Below are 21,089 nucleotides of genomic sequence, written 5' to 3'. Positions count from 1 at the left end.
CGTGTTCTTAGCTTAAATCGTTTTAAGCGCTAGAGCGAGGGAAATAAATATAATAGTAAGACTATGCAAGAAACTTCAGCAAGCACAATAATAAATGTACTTACATTAAAAAAAAATTAAGCCTTTATTTTCACAGTGTCAACTGTGTGGCGAGAGTCAGGCTTCATCTTCAAAAAGAGGTCCACATCGAATTTTGATTTTCATTCTGTCCAACACTGATCAAATCTCATTCTAAATCATCAGATTCAGACCAGCACAAAGAAGTACCGTAGTCTTAAAAATCCATCAAAGCACAACCAGAGAAGGACATATGGTCCAAGTGAAAGAATTGTCCTTCCCCTGAACAGTTCTGTACAGAACAGCCAAAAGGTCCTGTGTGTTGTGGCTGGCTGAGGTATGGGTAACTGGCTCCATGCTATGGGTTATGGGGTTGTGTTAACGGCACTGTGTTGGTATGGCTGGTTTGGCCTAGGGTGCTTGGCAGGCAGCAGAGCTGGTATCAGTGTCCTCTGTGTTAGATGGGAGGCCAGCTCTTGGCCACATCTTCGTGCTTAGCTTCAGGGATCCACTGGCAGTACGCAGACAAGAGGACTGGACGGAGAGAAGGAGAAAATTAGAATAGAGAACAAAATAATGTTCAACAATTTCACACATTTGACAGTCTCTCTCATTGAAATGACACAGATGCGTACATTTGTCGTTGTTCTTCCAGGATGAGAGCAGTACGTCTCTGCAGTCCACTCTCTCTGACACCAGAGCTCCCAGCAGAGCCTCAGTCCTGGGCTGGAGTCTTACAGACAGAGGAACAACAACATTAAGTATTAACACAGACAGACCCTCCTATGTGCTGTAGTGTAAGGAACGCTTGGCTTACTTTGCCCAGGTCTTCATCATGATGGAAGGGTTTGAGAGAAGATAACTGCTGTGCTGCTTCAATTTAGGGCAGACCTGAAACACACAAATGAAAAGGTTCCACTTGAGTGCAGTCAACCTGTTTTACACCATCTAAACCAAGTTTGTCCCAGAGATCTGTACTGTACTGCCTGATCTGACACTATATAGTACACTTTATAGGGAAAAGGGTTCCCTTTGGGATGCAGCCATTGCATTCAGTACCTGTCCTTCCAGAAGGAACCTGGCAAACAGTTTGTATCGCTCCAGGCCATCTGGGTAATCCATCTCTATAGCAGGAAGCTGCCAGCCACATCGGACTAGAGCGAGATACAGGGAATAGAGTGTTAGGCTCAATCTGTCTTTCCGTGATTCTCCTCACCTCCTTTTCTACTGTATTAGAGAAGGTCCAAGGTCCCTCCCCTCAGACCTTCCCCAATGCGTTTTGAGGAGGCAACGAGAGAGGATGCAGGGAATTTAGGAAAGATTGAGGTCAGAGAGACACTATTACTGAACGTGACAAAGACAGGCGTGGTGTAGAGCAGACTCACAAAAGGTGCTGGTACAGCGGCATTTGACCCTGCCTGTAGATGCACAGAGCCATGGTGATGGAGTCTCCAGAGGAGATCCAAAGTGGCAGTACTGGGTGAGGAGCTGGGGAACCCACTCTGGTTCTACCGCTGACACACCTGAGAGACAAGTCTCCCTAGTTAACAGCTGTTGGAATAATGGAATACTGATGACAATAAACTGTACTATATCAGTGGAAGTGTTTCACCTACCTCTCATATACATCTTGGTGGTCTCCAAGACCTCCTGATAGACCACAAACTGAGGTAGGGTTTTAAACAGGGCTGAGGAGGGGTGGAGGTAGACAGGCTCATCTAGGAGTGGGGTCTGAAACAGAGAAAGAGACAACACAACTCAAAAACACTATCAACAAGCAGGATCACAAATGAGACTAAGAAACACACAAAGATAAAAAATAAACCTCTTAGATCAGTGAGGATCTGTGGTCCTCTGTAGCTCAGCTGGTAGAGCACGGCGCTTGTAACGCCAAGGTAGTGGGTTCGATCCCCGGGACCACCCATACACAAAAATGTATGCACGCATGACTGTAAGTCGCTTTGGATAAAAGCGTCTGCTAAATGGCATATTATTATTATTATTATTATCTAATGTTATAGGAGAACTCACCTTGTATCCATTCCTCCATTTTGGGTCTAGTAGTTCCTCTTGCTGTACCCGTCTGGCCAGGTGGTCTCCCAGTCCCGCCAGCACTATCTGACGTAAACACACTACCTGGCTCTCAGTGGGCGGCGCCATCTTACAGTCCACAAACACACCTACCTCTGGACACACCGAGTTCACTAGGGAAGGAGAGGACAGAGTGTGAGTGTGTGTCGCTCTGTGTCTCTGTGTGTGTGTGTGTGTGTGTGTGTACCTGCATTGGTGAGCTGTCCTCTAAGTCGTCTGATCTCCAGCATGGCTTTATACCTCAGTCCATTCTCCTCACAGAATTTAAGAGTGCAGCCGGCAAACTCACACGCACCCACAGCACCTGAGGTAACCCATAATACTTTAACACAGACACATGTAGTACAGAACACACACAAAGAAAAACACAACACCCTCATACGCTCACACTCCAGCCTTACCCAGCAGGACCATGAGGTCCCCCAGCAGTAGAGAGGCTCCCTGCCCAGCCCACAGCCTCCTCATCTGGGCCAGCCGGGCTCGACGCTGGGCCAGCCTGGAGCTCTCATCCTCACTACCAGCAGGTCTGGACCAGGGGACAATGGTGGAGAGGATACCAATAGAGATGGTGGAGAGAGAATGTAGAGATGCAAACACATTAGGATCTTCTTTAAATATGCATTTCAAAATAAGTAATGGAACCAAAACCCTGTGTTTGATCAGAAACACATGCTAGTCTAATGTCTATGTATTTCAGAATAATCCTATAAGCACACATTTCCTCTACTCTCTCTGCCCCCCACCTGTCCAGATCCTCAAAGATCTCCCGGACCGTCATCGCGGCCACCACAGCGATGACGTAAGGCAGACAGTCCTGCTGCTTCCCTAGCGCTAGCATCTTAGCGTAGCGCGGTGACACAGGGAATGACGCCATCGCCCTGCCCAGGGGGCTGATGGGACAGCTCAGACGCGCTCGCTCCATCTCCTTCACCCTACAGCAGATATAGAGAAATGGATTGATTGATTGGTGGGTGGGCTGCAGGAGGGAATAGTGGGGTAGATGATCTGAAGAGGGGACTACAGATATACCTGCTGAGAAGTGAGTTTGTGAGCAGTGAGGTAGGTTGAGCGAAGGGTGAAGTGTGAGGTAAAGTGAGTCAGGTTTAACCGCTTACCGTCCGGTGCGTGGCGGCTCCTCTAGTGCTCCCAGTGAAACCAGTAACTGTTCTGCTGCCACCAGTGCCTCAGCCGAGGGAGTTGTGGGGAATGGGAAGTTTACAACCTGAACACATTTACATTTTAGTCATTTAGCAGACGCTCTTATCCAGAGCGACTTACAGTTACTTAGTGAGTGCATACATACATTATATATATATTTTTTTCCATACTGGCCCCCCGTGGGAAACAAACCCACAACCCTGGCGTTGCAAACGCCATGCTCTACCAACTGAGCTACATCCCTGGCGGCCATTCCCTCCCCTACCCTGGACGACACTGGGCCAATTGTGCGCCGCCCCATGGGTCTCCCGGTCGCGGCCGGCTACGACAGAGCCTGGATTCGAACCAGGATCTCTAGTGGCACAGCTAGCACTGCGATGCAGTGCCTTAGACCACTGCGCCACTCAGGAGTTGGCACAGTGGAACACACCATTAGGAACACACCATTAGCTAGTGTCTGACTAAATTCACAGGAAGACTTTCTTCCTATCTTTAAAGCATCAATCAATAATGTGTTACTTCTCTGACCTTGTCTATGTTAAGGTCCTTCATCTGTAGTACCAGGTCCTCAACTGGCCTGCGGGTTATCTCTGCCTCAGAGAACAGACTGAAGTCTCCAAACACCGCTGATGAGTACAGCCTGGCACACACAGTCATTGCACATTCCATTTTATCCGTTAGAAATGACTGAAGAGGTTAAAAATGAGGTGAGAAAGCATTTACTTTAACAATTAAACACCCCTTTCCAGGTCTGACCTATAGCAGTGTCCAGGTTCGGTACGGCCTGCCCGGCCTGCCCTCTGATTGGCTGATGCCTGTGAGGTCCAGGAGACCTTGAAGGAGGAGACCCCTGTGACGCGGTCGTAGAAGCGCTTCTTGACCCGACCGCAGTCGACCACATACTTTATCCCCGGGATGGTTAGAGAGGTTTCTGCTACGTTGGTAGCTACGACACACAGACGTGCACCAGGGGGAGGGGGCCGGAACACCTGGACACACAAAGATTAGAAACACACAATAAGCATGAGCACAAGGACAAGCTCACATGCAAGCTTGCACAGACAGACACAGATCCATGTATTAATGCAATGATATCACTTCATCTAGTGTAGGTTTGTTGTGCCAAGTGGCCCGTCTTACCTTGGCCTGCTGCTCTGGAGCCAGGAGAGAGTAGAGGGGGAGGACATAGAGAGGGAGGGACGGGTCTGCCTTCTCTACAGACACAGAAAGAAAGAGAGAACATATGAATCAAGGATACACACCTGAGAGCTCTTGTTGTCTGGTCCTCACTACATATTCGTCGCCAAACCCACTGGCTCCAGGTCATCTATAAATCACTGCTAGGCAAATCCCCGCCTTATCTTAGCTCATTGGTCACCATAGCAACACCCACCCATAGTCTGCGCTCCAGCAGGTATATCTCACTGGTCACCCCCAAAGCCAACACCTCCTTTGGCCGCCATTCCTTCCAGTTCTCTGCTGCCAATGACTGGAACGAACTGCAAAAATCTCTGAAGCTGGAGACTTATCTCCCTCACTAACTTTAAGCATCAGTTGTCAGAGCACCTTACCGATCACCAGGGGCGGTGTGTTCAATAGGGCGATATGGGCGACGCACTGCCAAACGGGAAAAGGAAGGGATTTTTTTCCTAATCAATTATATCACGGCAACAGTAGTTATCAGTGTTGTAATCTAGACGTCTGATCTGCCACAGTGCCACTAAATGTCCAATCAGGCTAAAGTCGTGCTTCAAATGGCCCCCCCTTTTTGGGGCGATTTCAGTCAGGTTGAAAATCGCCCAGAAGTCTGTCATAGACTCCCATGTAAAATCTATTTTTTCAAATATCAGAGCTTTCAATACAATCTCTATGGGTTTCTGAGGGCTTGCACTTACGCTTTCGTCATACGTAACATAACCATGAACGTAACTAAGAAAAGAGCGGGTAGCCTCATCAATCAATTCACGTACTACTATCAAGATGGCTATAGCGTTCAGTGCAACTCGATTGTCTCTTTGAAATAAGTTACTTTTTGTCGGCGAACAAATGAAGATAAATTGGCAACGAAACAATTAGGACCTCCCAGACCAAATTTAATAATTCAACAGGTTTCTACTAAAGGGGGGAAGTCCTACACCCGAGGATTTTCCAAAAATTGGTACGAACGAAAAACCTGGCTAGCAGGCTGCGATGTAGCTAATGCAGTCTTCTGCTACCCCCTGCTTACTCTTTCACCCTGAAGGCGGCACGGCAGACAGCACCGCTTGGACAGCGACTGGTGTGTAACGGACATGCACCATCTTTCAGGAAAGATTAAGAAACATGAGCTGTCAAAGACCCACATGGATAGCTGTTTGAGATTGTCTGCTTTGGGGAGAGTGAACATTCCCACTCAACTGGATGAGGGATACAGGCTAGCTGTCCGCCGCCACAACGATGAGGTTAGTGTTGATAATCACAAGTTTACTGGAGAACTGAAACTGACAAGGCTGACAAGATAGGACCCTTTTGTCCATTGTTATTGGATAGGAACAGAACTTATAACCAGCTCCTGACCTAAATAGATCTTAGCACAACATTTTACTCAACATATCATATTCCATATTCACTATAACAAATATATTTACTACGACATTAGCAAGAACCGCCACATCCTCAGCCGGCTAATCCAGTGTGTGAAGTTTTGCGGAGTGTTTGAGTTAGCTTTGCGAGGCAAAGATGAAACTGAGGGCTCCACCAACCCTGGTAAGCCAACACTTTTGAGATCAGTCAATAAATGCTTCTGGTATTGACTTATATGCTGCCCCTGTCTTCATGTTGTTGCTGGACATATCTTTTTTAAAATGTGTGTAGGTCACCTAAATCATCAGAAAAATTGCCCCCCCTGAGAATTTTTTCAGGAGCCGCCACTGCCGATCACTGCACCTGTACACAGCCCATCTGTAATTAGCCCACTCAACTACCTCATCCCCATATTGTTATTTATTTTGCTCATTTGCACCCCAGTATGTTTTGTTTTACCCCATATGTAACTGTGTTGTTGTTTTTTTTAAATCGCACTGCTTTGCTTTATCTTGGCCAGGTTGCAGATGTAAATGAGAACTTGTTCTCAACTGGCTTACCTGGTTAAATAAAGGTGAGAAAGAAAAAAAAAGGAAAAAGAGCTCTAAGGCAACACACACCTAGCCCTTTTCTCTTACCGGTGTCTGCAGCGTCGTCTCCTAGTTCCAGGTCTGACCCCTGCTCATCATCTATCCCCGCCAGACGGTCCTCATCCCCCTCATCCACCGGCAACGCTGAGTAGTTATCCAGGTCAATACGGGGCAGGGACTACTCACACACAGAAACAAAACACACACACACGGCGTTGAAACATTCACTCACACACTTCACACCTGTTCAACAGTGACAGTAAGTAAGTAGTACGTACCACAGTTTTCTTATGTTTGGCTTTCTTAAACTTCTTCATCTCATCTGAGGTGTCTGTTGTCACCTCTCCCTCACCTTATCAGAACACATAGTCATACATTTTACACTGTGTAAAGACAATGTGTGTGTGTGTGTGTGTGTGTAAAACTTACCAGTAGCTGGGTTGCCCCTCCTGAAAGGGAAGGCCCTCCTCAGTCTCCGGCAGACAGAGTGGACCTCAGCCTGGCCCGTTAGGAACACCAGGATACCCCCAGGGGGCAACATGCGGTGGATCTTACAGGTCTTGTGGAACACCTCTCCAGTGTAGTCCTCCAGAGGAGTACGTTTGTTAAAGTGGACGCTTACAGGGAACTGACGGGCCTCCACCTTGATGACAGGAGGAGGAGTAGGAAACAGCTTCCTGTTTTCTGTGAAGTCCTCCACACGCAGAGTAGCTGACATCACTATCAGCTTCATGGGGAGGCCTTTCTGTGTGACACACACAGGAAACAACAGGGTAAGGAAAAATAAGGACAACAGCAAGTTGGGTAGAGAAGTCTGCTTATAAATTATTATTAAATGTAGAGTTTCCATTAAGTAAATAGTTTATAAATCTTTACATAACAGTTGTGCATGTATTAAATAACATGCTCAAGGAGTCAGGAACCCTGAGTCATGTCAATGTTTTTTTTAAATAACAACAAAAAATTAACCCTGTCTGTCTGACCTTGTTTCTGAGTGGTACGATGCGTGACAGCAGGCCTATCAGGATGTCTGTGTACACACTCCTCTCATGGGCCTCATCTATGATGATCACACTGTACCTCTGGAGCAGGAAGTCCTACATCAGAGAGAGACAGACTTAGGCTCCGTCTCAAATGGCACCCTATACAGTAGTGCACTATGGGTCCTGGTCAAAAGTAGTGCACTATATAGGGAAGAGGGGAATAATAGTGCACTACTTAAGGCTCTGGTCAAAAGTAGTGCAATAAAGGAAATGGGGTGACTGGGGCAAATAGACTGATATAATGGAGTCATACAATAAAGATGGAAAAACATGGGGGGAGGGCAGATAGGTAGGGAGGGGGACGGACAGAAAATGGGAAGGGAAGGCTGGAGAGTAAGGAGAGATTACCTTCTGAATCTCCTTCAGCAGGACTCCGTCTGTCATGAACTTGATCTTGGTGTCACTAGTCACGTTCCCCTCATAACGGATCTGGTACGACACCACCCTAACAACAGACACAATCAAACACACACAGAGCCTCAGTAGACACAACCAAACACAAATGGAAATGTAACCATTGTGTGTGTGTGTGTGTGTGTGGTACCGTGTGGACAGGTTCATCTCTTTGGCCACTCTGTGGGACATACTGACAGCTGCCACTCTCCTAGGCTCTGTCACACCAATGATTCCAGTGCCACTGGATAGAAACAGGAGGGAAATGGATAAAGAGAGATATTATGATGTATTAGTGGAGTGAAAGGAGGCTTCCAAATAAATATACAAAAAGATAAGTGGTGGATAAGATGGAGTGAAGCTGAGAAAAAGAAGAGCAGGGAGTGTGTGTGTTACCTGGCGTATCCAGCCTCGTACAGGAACTGGGGTACCTGGGTGGTTTTACCACTTCCTGTCTCTCCACACAGAACCACAAAACTGTTCTCTCTCACCGCCTCCATGATCACCTGCTCCTCAGCCAGCACTGGCAGCCTCAGACGGGCCTCCTACACACACATTGCAGGACAAAAACACATGCACACACACAGCAGGAGAAATAAAAACAAACGCACATGGAGTGAGAAAAACACAAAGATAGAATGTGCATGAAAAATATACACACCTCACGAGAAACAAACACACAACACAAGAAACACACACCTGTATCTCTGGCAGTCTGTCCACGGAGATGAAGATTGCCGGCTCGGATGGCGTTTTACTGGCAGCCTGGGCTAGGCCTGACTCCTTTTTCTTTTCCTTTTTCATCTCCTCCACCTCTTTCTCCTGACAGGAGGAGGCTGGCTCTTTACATTCTGAGACATTAGTGGCCTCCACCCCTCCTTTCCCTATCCCTCCATCATCCATCTCTTCATCAGATGATGAGTCCAAACCACTACTCTCCTCCTCTCTCCTCCTCCTCGTGCTCTTTGTTTCCTCTTCCTGTTGGCTCCACTCAGGCTGCTGATCCTGGGCCCTGAGGCTCCATCATCAACCTCATCAGGAGTCCTGAGAGAGAGACAACACCACAGAGGATCACACACAAGCCTACAGTAGACCAGGCCACTATCACTCCAACTGAATATCATTGTTCATCAGTCAACCTGAGCTTATGGAAAGCATCACTAAACCAAATGCAGCTACAATGGCGTGACAGTCCCACTGCCTTACTGTTTTGTCTGGTACTGCTTGTCTCCTGTGCCCAGTTTGGAGGTGGTGTAGAGCAGCTTCAGTTCAGAGTCAGGCAGCTGCACTTCGGCCAGTTTGGCCAGGATGTCTACTCTCTGGAAGTCAAAGGAGGAAGATGATGATGAATAGTGTAGTTTCATGTTTTTGTGCAGAACTATTTCAAATGACACAGTTCACAGTTTAAACTTGACTGAAACTGACCTGGTCTGGCTCAGAGAAGGCAGATTGAGCATGTTACCTTGGCTTTCTTCTCTTTGACCTCCAATACTTTTTGTAGATGTTTCCTCTGTTTCTTGGTAAGGGGCTGTTTCTTAGTAAGGGCCTTCTCGATGCCCCTCGTCTTCTTCTTGGCTTTAGTGGATGGGAGGACCAGGGCATTGCTCTCGTCCACCCCCTTTAGGTTGGCCCCATCTGTGGGACAGGGAACATTAGGAACAGAGTATTATGAGTTCACACGAATCGCACCCCTTACAACACCAACCTCACGAACAGTAGTTTTACATTTTAGTAATTTAGCAGATGCTCTTATCCAGCGCGACTTACAGTAGTGAGTGCATACATTTTCATACTTAGTTACCGTGTATCTCTTCCCTACTCTCGTGTGTAGCTACATATTTTGAGAGCCATAGGGCCACAGGCGCTTGAGTGTTGTACCTTTGAGTTCCACTACAACAGTCCTCCCCTCCTCCTTGGCCGCTGGAGGTGGATGTGTCTCGTCCTGCTTCCGTCCCTTCCAGTTGTGCCTCTTCCTCAGTCGCCCCATCTTACAGCACGTAACAGACAGGAGCTCTATGGATCGCACGAAGAGAGCATCGCATTGACAGGGATGGGAGTGCTACAAGTTCCCATTTAAATATGTCGGTACTAATACGTTGTTAAGCTGGTTTGAAAACAAATGTAGGAAGAGCGTAAATAGCTAGCTTGATGATAGCAAGCTGGACAAACGATTCTTGTGAAACGCTAACTCCATTGGCTAGCTAATACAAAACATGAAAAACAACACTTACCGTTTCAATACGTAGAAATTATGGTAGTGTCTGGCGTATAAACGTTAAAGACAAAATGCCGTCCAGCTCGCTCGTCAAACTTTTCCAGGATCTCACGTGTATACAACATGAAGCCTTGGTCCGTCACACATTGTGTTCCGACACCGACTCGGTATGTAAGTTCCGCCCTCTTTTTATTTATGGATTTCAATATCTTTAAATGATCCAGTGAATATTGCATTGTTATGCGATGAAACAGACGTACAATAGCTAATATGACACAGCTATACTATGTATGTGTATGATGGTGTGCTAAACTGTGCACTGTGTGGAAGTGTATGGATTAGACTAGGTCTAAATTAGCCTAGTTAGCCGATAGTGGGCGCCAGATCTGCACTATCGTCTAGGCTTGATGTGCCTAGCAGTAATCCCAAAAACAGTACAAACTGTGTCGCCCGTGGACGGGTCCTACATACAGTGAGGGAAAAACGTATTTGATCCCCTGCTGATTTTGTACGTTTGCCCACTGACAAAGAAAAGATCAGTCTATAATTCTAATGCTAGGTTTATTTGAACAGTGAGAGACAGAATAACAACAAAAAAAGCCAGAAAAACGCATGTCAAAATTTTTTATAAATTGATTTGCATTTTAATGAGGGAAATAAGTATTTGACCCCTCTGCAAAACATGACTTAGTACTTGGTGGCAAAACCCTTCTTGGCAATCACAGAGGTCAGACATTTCTTGTAGTTTGCCACCAGGTTTGCTAACATCTCAGGAGGGATTTCTCCCAATCCTCTTTGCAGATCTTCTCCAAGTCATTAAGGTTTTGAGGCTGACGTTTGGCAACTCGAACCTTCAGCTCCCTCCACAGATTTTCTATGGGATTAAGGTCTGGAGACTGGCTAGGCCACTCCAGGACCTTAATGTGCTTCTTCTTGAGCCACTCCTTTGTTGCCTTGGCCGTGTGTTTTGGGTCATTGTCATGCTGGAATACCCATCCACGACCCATTTTCAATGCCCTGGCTGAGGGAAGGAGGTTCTCACCCAAGATTTGACGGTACATGGCCCCGTCCATCGTCCCTTTGAAGCGGTGAAGTTGTCCTGTCCCTTAGCAGAAAAACACCCCCAAAGCATAATGTTTCCACCTCCATGTTTGATGGTGGGGATGGTGTTCTTGGGGTCATAGGCAGCATTCCTTCTCCTCCAAACACGGCGAGTTGAGTTGATGCCAAAGAGCTCCATTTTGGTCTCATCTGACCACAACACTTTCACCCAGTTCTCCTCTGAATCATTCAGATGTTCATTGACAAACTTCAGACGGGCCTGTATATGTGCTTTCTTGAGCAGGGGGACCTTGCAGGCGCTGCAGGATTTCAGTCCTTCACGGCGTAGTGTGTTACCAATTGTTTTCTTGGTGACTATGGTCCCAGCTGCCTTGAGATCATTGACAAGATCCTCCCGTGTAGTTCTGGGCTGATTCCTCACCGTTCTCATGATCATTGCAACTCCACGAGGTGAGATCTTGCATGGAGCCCCAGGCCGAGGGAGATTGACAGTTATTTTGTGTTTCTTCCATTTGCGAATAATCACACCAACTGTTGTCACCTTCTCACCAAGCTGCTTGGCGATGGTCTTGTAGCCCATTCCAGCCTTGTGTAGGTCTACAATCTTGTCCCTGACATCCTTGGAGAGCTCTTTGGTCTTGGCAATGGTGGAGAGTTTGGAATCTGATTGATTGATTGCTTCTGTGGACAGGTGTCGTTTATACAGGTAACAAGCTGAGATTAGGAGCACTCCCTTTAAGAGTGTGCTCCTAATCTCAGCTCGTTACCTGTATAAAAGACACCTGGGAGCCAGAAATCTTTCTGATTGAGAGGGGGTCAAATACTTATTTCCCTCATTAAAATGCAAATAAATTTATAACATTTTTGACATGCGTTTTTCTGGCTTTTTTTGTTGTTATTCTGTCTCTCACTGTTCAAATAAACCTACCATTAAAATTATAGACTGATCATTTCTTTGTCAGGTGAGCAAATGTACAAAATCAGCAGGGGATCAAATACTTTTTTCCCTCACTGTAAAGCATCCTCCATTCAGGCTGAAAAGGCATCATTTTACTCTTTAACTAGCTTTAATGGTGGGCCGTCGGGAAAAATATGTGTACTTAATAAAACATAATTTTCCACTGTTGATTTTTATTAAGACAATATACATATTTTCCCAGTTCCCTAAAATACAACGGACTGGAATGAAAATGCACGAACATATCTAATATTTCCAATTTAATCTGTAATGGGTTGGATTAGGAATGTGATTTATGAATCCCGGGACCACCCTTACCTACAAATGTATGCATGCATGTGTCACGCCCTGGCTCTGGGCACTCTTTAATGTTGAGCCAGGATGTTAGTGTCTATGTTTAGTTTTCTAGGTTTCTGTTCTAGATCGTTGTTTTCTATGTTGGCCAGGGTGGTTCCCAATCAGAGGCAGCTGATTCTCGTTGTCTCTGATTGGGAACCATACTTAGGCAGCCTTTTGGCACTAGTTTATTGTGGGATCTTGATCCGTAAGGTTTGTGTTTAACCCTAGGACTTCACGTATCGTTTATTGTTTTGTTCGTGTGTACTCATTAAAAGAATGTACGCTTATCACGCTGCGCCTTGGTCCGCTTCTTATGACGACCGTGACAGCATGACTGTAAATCGCTTTGGATAAAAGCGTCTGCTAAATGGCATATATTATTTATTATTATTATTTTATGAGAACCTCTTAAGAAAATATAGAAAATAGCCAACAACGTGCTGTATCAAAAATGTATTACATACAAACATGTATTACAAAGACATTGTGCTGATTCCTAATCACATTTTAATGATATACCGTTGAAGTCGGAAGTTTACATACACTTAGGTTGGAGTCATTAAAACTCGTTTTTCAACCACTCCACAAATTTCTTTTTAGCAAACTATAGTTTTGGCAAGTTGATTAGGACATTTACTTTGTGCATGACACAAGTCATTTTTCCAACAATTGTTTACAGACAGATTATTTCACTTATAATTCACTGTATCACAATTCCAGTGGATCAGAAGTTTACATACACTAAGTTGACTGTGCCTTTAAACAGCTTGGAAAATTCCAGAAAATGATGTCATGGCTTTAGAAGCTTCTGATAGGCTAATTGACATCATTTTAGTCAATTGGAGGTGTACCTGTGGATGTATTTCAAGGCCTACCTTCAAACTCAGTGCCTCCTTGCTTGACATCATGGGAAAATCAAAAGAAATCAGCCAAGACCTCAGAAAACAAAATTGTAGACCTCCACAAGTCTGGTTCATCCTTGGGAGCAATTTCCAAACGCCTGAAGGTACCACGTTCATCTGTACAAACAATAGTACACAAGTATAAACACCATGGGACCATGCAGCCGTCATACCGCTCAGGAAGGAGACGCGTTCTGTCTCCTAGAGATGAACGTACTTAGGTGCGAAAAGTGCAAATCAATCCCAGAACAACAGCAAAGGACCTTGTGAAGATGCCGGAGGAAACAGGTACAAAAGTATCTATATTCACCATAAAACGAGTCCTATATCGACATAACCTGAAAGGCCGCTCAGCAAGGAAGAAGCCACTGCTCCAAAACCGACATAAAAAAGCCAGACTACGGTTTGCAACTGCACATGGGGACAAAGATCGTACTTTTTGGAGAAATGTCCTCTGTTCTGATGAATCAAAAATAGAACTGTTTCGCCATAATGACCATCGTTATGTTTGGAGGAAAAAGGGGTAGGCTTGCAAGCCGAAGAACACCATCCCAACCGTGAAGCAGCATCATGCTGTGGGGGTGCTTTGCTGCAGGAGGGACTGGTGCACTTCACAAAATAGATGGCATCATGAGGAAGGAAAATTATGTGGATATATTGAAGCAACATCTCAAGACATCAGTCAGGAAGTTAAAGCTTGGTCGCAAATGGGTCTTCCAAATGGACAATGACCCCAAGCATACTTCCAAGGTTGTGGCAAAATTGCTTAAGGACAACAAAGTCAAGGTATTGGAGTGGCCATCACAAAGCCCTGACCTCAATCCTATAGAAAATGTGTGGGCAGAACTGAAAAAGCGTGTGCGAGCAAGGAGGCCTACAAACCTGACTCAGTTACACCAGCTCTGTTAGGAGGAATGGGCCAAAATTCACCCAACTAATTGTGGGAAGCTTGTGGAAGGCTACCCAAAATGTTTGACCCAAGTTAAACAATTTAAAGGTAATGCTACCAAATACTAATTGAGTGTATGTAAACTTCTGACCCACTGGGAATGTGATGAAAGAAATGAAAGCTGAAATAAATCATTCTCTCTGCTATTATTCTGACATTTCACATTCTTAAAATAAAGTGGTGATCCTAACTGACCTAAGACAGGGAATTTGTACTAGGATTAAATGTCAGGAATTGTGAAAAACTGAGTTTAAATGTATTTGGCTAAGGTGTATGTAAACTTCCGACTTCAACTGTACATCCCAAACCTTAAAAAATACACCCATACATTTTTTTATAACACAATAAAGCATTATTGTAAATTAAATCTTATCTCTATCTGCAATTTATTCAAAGCATGATGTATCATTCTAACAGCTTTATTGAGTGATGCAAGCAACGAAACACATTGTAAGAAGCCTCCGAAAATTTTGCAGAACCACTTAGATTTGCCCATGTTTCTTGTCCTGTGAGTCTCTCTGGAATCTCCAGTCTCCAGTGAATCTAACAAGTCCCTTTCTTCCCATCCTCATTCTTTTGTTACCACAGACCTGAAAGGGCTCACCAGCTTGACCCCTTCAAGTGTCTCTCTCTACTCTGCCTTTCACTGTCTCCTCTCCCTCTTCTCCCTCCTCGCCTACCTGGCCCCTCCCTCCCCTCTTCAGATGCTGCAGGGGCTCATACTCACTAATACTCATAAGCCCCTACCCCCCCAGCGAAGCTCTCCTCTGTGGTCCTCTGAGCCTCACGGGACAGCCTTTCAAACCTCCTCAGGAACACGACCATGGCAGCCAGCAGCCCCACCTGCACCGCCACAAACACAAGCAGACAGACCTGGGAGGCCAGTGCCAGGTCACAGTACCAGTAGTGACAGGACTCCAGCACCTCCTCCTCAGCCAGGTAGACCACCAGCCTTCCCCGCAGGCCGGGAGGGGAACTGCAGGTGACGTTGCTGTGTCCGGCGTAGTCGGCAGGTTGTCTGAGCAGCCAGGAACGCAGGTAGAGCACGCCGCAATCACATGCCCAGGGGTTGCCATGGAGAGAGACAGAGCGGAGGGAGGAAAGGGAGTCCAGCAGGCCATTGGGGAGCGTGGTCAGCTGGTTGTCGTGGAGACGGAGCTCGATGCTGGCAGGAGGGAAGTGGGAGGGTAAGGAGGAGGTGGTGAGGGTGCGGCTGCTGCAGTCTACCTGACCACCATGACAGGAGCAGGACAGGGGACAGCCTGATGACCCTTGACCCCTCCCTGGGGTCAGCAAGAGGAGGAGCAGACCCAGGAGTGGGGTCACACATGGCAGGAACCCCCTCATCATCACTGCCAACTCTGGAGAGGGAGGGAGGGAGGATGGAGAGAGAGAGAGAGAGAGAGAGAGAGAGAAAGAGACAGAGAGGTGGCCACATGACATACTGGAAGGGTGGAGGGGAAACAATACCAACTCATGTCTGTGGATGTCTCTGCCATGTGAGGGATGCAGATATAATTTTAGTGTGAGAAATTAGTCATTAAAAGAGAATAGCAAGGGAGATAGCAACTCAAAAGGCCTTTTCACACTGCATTGTTCTTAGCACCAGGCTAGACTGGCCCTGGGCTGGGTCATTCCAACACTCCGGTGCCTTTTCTGTCTACAGGAAATATAACTTCTTATTTAGTGTTAAATGTGGATTACAAAATGCTTTAAATATAAGGTCAGGTGTCCTTTACCTTAAAAACACAAAAATATGGATCTTGATCACTTTTTTTTCAATGGATGTAGGCGTTTTTGCCATGTCCCTGAGTGTTATTCATCAACTTCCACAAGAAATATAAGCCTTAAAATAATAACATATTTACAAGCTTTCTTCATTATTTTATAGTCCTAGTTAAATTCTCTCTGATTAATAACGTTTTTTTTTCATGATTATTGTATTTATTATTATTTTATTCAAGATTTTCTGTGTGTCCCTGATATCACTTTCCACCCTGTTAGTTTGTTGTAATTCTCCATTTAAGAAAACAGCCCCTTTCTAAAATGACACCATATTCAGGAAGTGTCATTGTTTCTTTGGTGGGAAAACAATGGTACATAAATATAAACACTCAGTTTTATCTATTTTTCCATGTTTCATGTTTTTAGTCTGTATGTCCCACTCATAAATGTCCATCCTTATAGAGAAGTTAAAATCCTGTTCAAGTGTTCACCATTATGCTAGCTCAATCTTGCTCACTCACAGAGCTATGGCTAATTTGGCCTTCAAATGTCCACCCTGTTAGGATTATGCACCTAACAAGTTGGAAAAAGGCACCCCCACAGAAAAAAAAATAAGTGCCTTTTTTTCCTGAAGTTATGAGGTCCAAAATGCACCTGGCTAGATTAGCCAGTGTTCACACAAGCGTTTGTTAACCTGGGCTAATCGTTAGCCCTGGGCTAAGGATTCCAGTGGTATAAAGTACCTAAGTAAAAATACTTTATTGTACCACATAAGTCGTTTTTTGAGGTATCTGTACTTTACTTTACTATTTATATTTTTGACTACTTTTACTTTTACCTCATTACATTCCTTAAGAAAATAATGTACTTTGTATTCCATACAGTGTACATTTTCCCTGACACCCAAAAGTACTCCTTACATTTTGAATGCTTAACAGGACAGGAAAATGGTCCAATTCACACACTTATCAAGAGAACATCCCTGGTCAACTCTACTGCCTCTGATCTGGCGGACTCACTAAACACAAATGCTTCGTTTGTAAATTATGTCTTGAGTGTTGGAGTGTGGCCCGGGCTATCCGTAAAAATAAAAAACGCGAAAATTGTTTTATACTTTTTTATACTTTTACTTTTACTTTTGATACTTAAGTATTTTTTTGCCATTACATTTACTTTTGATACTTGAGTAAAAGTAAAGATACCTTAATAGAAAATGACTCAAGTAAAAGTGAAAGTCACCCAGTAAAATACTACTTGAGTAAAAGTCTAAAAGTATTTGGTTTTAAATATACTTAAGTATGACGATTGGGTACTTTTTCCACCTCCAAAGCCCTGGGCTAACGGACAATTTGGACTAACATTCTATCTCTGACATGCGCCCAATGTTATAAACGATAAGACATTTATTAACACATTTTTCCTCTTGCTTCTGGCCTAGCATTTCCAATAGTGATGGTTTGTATAAACCTTGCTGTCTGCCTGTCCGACATCAAGAAACAATGTTTCACTTTTGAAATTCGATCTCGCTGCTGTACAGAGAATGCTGTCAAAGAACGAGACATCAACTTTTCTGATCCAGGCGAAATCATGCAACAATATTATTATTATGGATATATGCAATTAAATGTCAATAGAAAAGCTATGAAAAAGAGCAAAATGTAGCGTTTGGTGCCGTTCCAGCTGTAGAGTTCGTAGCTTCAGTTGGCTAAGTGAGAAGATTTTAGCCTGCATAGCAACCATTTTTGTTTGGCATAGCAACCAATGTATTTGCCCGGATGAAAGTATTTTGGGTTTTGTTCTCGGATAGAAGGATTAAATAGTATGAATTTACTTATCAAAATAACGTGCAGAACGCATTACAGGCATCACGAGCATATGTAAATGAAGTTAAAGTTCCGCTTTTGTGATCGGAAAGTGAGCATTCTAGGCATTGTTCTTGACCCCCCTTTCACACTGGCTATTTTGGCGCCATGTTTCTAGGGCGAACCCGAAAAGTCGGTGCTAACCCTGCTCCGGAGCAGGGCCAGCTAGCCATGGGCTAAGGTTGGTGCTAGCCAACTTTAGAATGTGCAAGTGTGAACACTCCCTTAGCTAAAGGGATACATATTTGCGGAGAGTTGGTGCTAGAGAGGCTAGTTTGGGAGGCTAGAATGCTTGAAAGATAGTGACACTAATATTCCCCTTGTTAAATAAAATAAGTGAGAAAATGTAGAGAAGATAGGGACATTGAGTATTCACAACTTGGGACAGTGTTACAGGGTCAGGCAGATCACCTTGCCTCTCTCCATAGCAGTTAGAATCGGAGTTAGAGTGTTAACCTAATATCATAAGTAAGGAATAATCAACAAGGGGCTATGGAAAATAATGAAAGATGTGGAAGGTGTGTTCCATGACGCGCTAACTGAGTGGAACTGACCTTCCACGGAATTGCATTATTTTCCAGAGAATGCATAGAGCCCCGAGTTGATTATCCCTTTTATACCATGGCTATAATTTAACACATTTGCAGCTGTAAATGTGTTCATTTGCTGATAGAAATGTGTTCAACATCCACTGAAGTAGCTAGCAAGCAAGTTTACTAGCTAGATAGATACAGTAGTTGCTGTGGTAACGAAATAAACAGGCTTGCTAGTATAGCTAACCAAACCATCAGTCCTAGCTTGCCATTATGAAAATCGAATTCAACAATGCCGATAATGTTTTCAATTCAACTTTTGCTTTCAAAAGCAGCTCAAACATATAGAACATGTAAGAATGAACTATAGCTATTGGATTCTACCGTGCAAATATACTGTGTGTTATAGGGAAACATAAATAACATCTAACCATCCACAGAGGAATGAGATACTACTGTGTAATGTACATTATATATACGAAAGTATGTGGAATCCCCTTCAAATTAGTGGAATCAGCTATTTCAGCCATGCAATCTCCATAGACAAACATTGGCAGTAGAATTGGCTTACTGAAGAGCTCAGTGACATTCAACATGGCACCGTTATAGGATGCCACCTTTCCGACAAGTCAGTTAGTCAAATTTCTGCCCTGCTAGAGCTGCCCCTGTCAACTGTAAATACTGTTATTATGAAGTGTAAACTTCTAGGAGCAACAACAGCTCAGCCGCGAAGTGGTAGGCCACACAAGCTAACAGAATGGGACAGCCGAGTGCTGAAGCGCATAGCGCGTAAAAATCGTCTGTACTCGGTTGTAACACTTACTACCGAGTTCCAAACTGTCTCTGGAAGCAACGTCAGCACAAGAACAGTTCGCCAGGAGCTTCATGAAATGGGTTTCCATGGCCTAGCAGCCGCACACAAGCCTAAGATCACCATGTGCAATGCTGGAGTGGTGTAAAGCTCGCCGCCATTGGACTCTGGAGCATGGAAACGCGCTCTCTGGAGTGATGAATCACGCTTCACCATCTGGCAGTCCGACGGACAAATCTGGGTTTGGCAGGTGCCAGGAGAACGCTACCTGCCCGAATGCATAGTGCCAACTGTAAAGTTTGGTGGAGGAGGAATAATGGCCTGGGGCTGTTTTTCATGGTTCGGGCTAGGCCCCTTAGTTCCGGTGAAGGCAAATATAAACGCTACAGCATACAATGACATTCTAGACGATTCTGTGCTTCCAACTTTGTGGCAATATTTTGGGGAAGGCCCATTCCTGTTTCAGCATGACAATGCCCCTGTGCACAAAGCGAGGTCCATACAGAAATGATTTGTCGAGATCGGTGGGGAAGAACTTGACTGGCCTGCACAGAGGCCTGACCTCAACCCCATCGAACACCTTTGGGATGAATTGGAACGCCGACTGCGAGCCAGGCCTAATCGCCCAACATCAATGCCCGACCTCACAAATGCTCTTGTTGTTGAATGGAAGCAAGTCCCCGCAGCAATGTTCCAACATCTAGTGGAAAGCCTTCCCAGAAGAGTGGAGGCTGTTATAGCAGCAAATGGGGGACCAACTCCATATTAATGCCGATCATTTTGGAATGAGATGTTCGATGAGCAGGTGTCCACATACTTTTGGTCATGTAGTGTATATGAGGATTAGAAAATTACATCTAACCTTTGATCTTAATAACAATTCAGTTATACACCACAGTAGTTGTTCTCTAAAGAGGAGAAATGTTGTCAGAAATGTTTTATAACTACCACTGGAAGACAAATGCACAGAGTCACTCACCACCTTCCGGAGACACTTGAAACCCCACCTCTTTAAGGAATACCTGGGATAGGATAAAGTAATCCTTCTACCCCCCTTACCCCACCCCACCACCCCCCCAAAAAAAATAATAATTGTAAAGTGGTTGTCCCACTGGCTATCATAAGGTGAATGCACCAATTTGTAAGTCGCTCTGGATAAGAGCGTCTGCTAAATGACGAAAATGTAAATGTAAATGTATCTTTGACAGGTTTTTCTGACATCTGAGACCATTTTCCAATCAAATCAAATTTGATTGGTCGCAAACACATATTTATCATGCTTGTGATATCATACACGGAGAAAGCCTAATAAAACAGTTAATTTATGGTCATAATGAAAGGTGTAATGCCTTACCTTCCCTGTTGCGTGTGTTCGTAGCAGGAGTGTGTGGTTGTAGCTGTTGCGTGTGTTCGTAGCAGGAGTGTGTGGTCGTAGCTGTTGCTTGTGTTCGTAGCTGTTGCGTGTTCGTAGCAGGAGTGTGTGGTCGTAGCTGTTCCGTGTGTTCATAGCAGGAGTGGTTGGCTACTCGTCACTCAGAGGCATGAGAGTGTATAAAAGTCAAAGCTGGCCTGTACTGATAAAGCACCCTGACACTCACGTATGGTCAACACACACACCACTGATTGGACACAGGAAGAACATATGTATTTAATGTCAGCAGCATTTTACTCCTTAACGCTGCCCATAGAGGTTCCTATCAGTGAAGCCTTATTTAAGCTTCAGGGGGGTGTATGGATTCAGTTAATACTAACACTACTGGCCCCTATTGATACATCTCTGCAAACTATCCACACATCAGTAGTATTTTACCATACTGTATGTGACAGACCACGGTGCAC

The 21,089-nt window shown here is 44.8% G+C and overlaps 2 protein-coding genes across 2 annotated transcripts; both read right to left on the bottom strand.

Annotated features, from left to right (window-relative positions):
- Window positions 1–105: 105 nt before the first annotated feature.
- Window positions 106–10,302, bottom strand: dhx37 (DEAH (Asp-Glu-Ala-His) box polypeptide 37). Its single transcript, XM_041885096.2, is given in 27 exon segments — window positions 106–591; window positions 693–790; window positions 875–948; window positions 1,117–1,211; window positions 1,443–1,580; window positions 1,674–1,788; window positions 2,089–2,261; window positions 2,336–2,452; window positions 2,550–2,674; window positions 2,892–3,080; window positions 3,264–3,370; window positions 3,835–3,946; window positions 4,063–4,295; window positions 4,447–4,520; window positions 6,507–6,636; window positions 6,737–6,810; window positions 6,888–7,203; window positions 7,442–7,555; window positions 7,850–7,946; window positions 8,046–8,138; window positions 8,291–8,439; window positions 8,594–8,783; window positions 8,786–8,938; window positions 9,101–9,213; window positions 9,357–9,529; window positions 9,773–9,907; window positions 10,126–10,302. Coding segments are annotated over 26 exon segments (3,438 nt in total). The 5' UTR covers window positions 9,882–9,907; window positions 10,126–10,302; the 3' UTR covers window positions 106–514.
- Window positions 10,303–14,722: 4,420 nt separating this feature from the next.
- Window positions 14,723–20,783, bottom strand: gp1bb (glycoprotein Ib platelet subunit beta). Its single transcript, XM_041885107.1, has 2 exons — window positions 20,605–20,783; window positions 14,723–15,680 (listed from the first exon to the last, which is right to left on the bottom strand). The coding sequence occupies exon 2, from the start codon at window positions 15,667–15,669 to the stop codon at window positions 15,046–15,048; it is 624 nt and encodes a 207-aa protein (XP_041741041.1). The 5' UTR covers window positions 15,670–15,680; window positions 20,605–20,783; the 3' UTR covers window positions 14,723–15,045.
- Between the last annotated feature and the right edge of the window lie 306 nt (window positions 20,784–21,089).

This window comes from Coregonus clupeaformis, chromosome 18 (genome assembly GCF_020615455.1).
Source record: "Coregonus clupeaformis isolate EN_2021a chromosome 18, ASM2061545v1, whole genome shotgun sequence".
NCBI lineage: Eukaryota > Metazoa > Chordata > Actinopteri > Salmoniformes > Salmonidae > Coregonus > Coregonus clupeaformis.
Note: the sequence above shows the minus strand (reverse complement) of the source record. Positions and strands in the feature narration are given on the sequence as shown.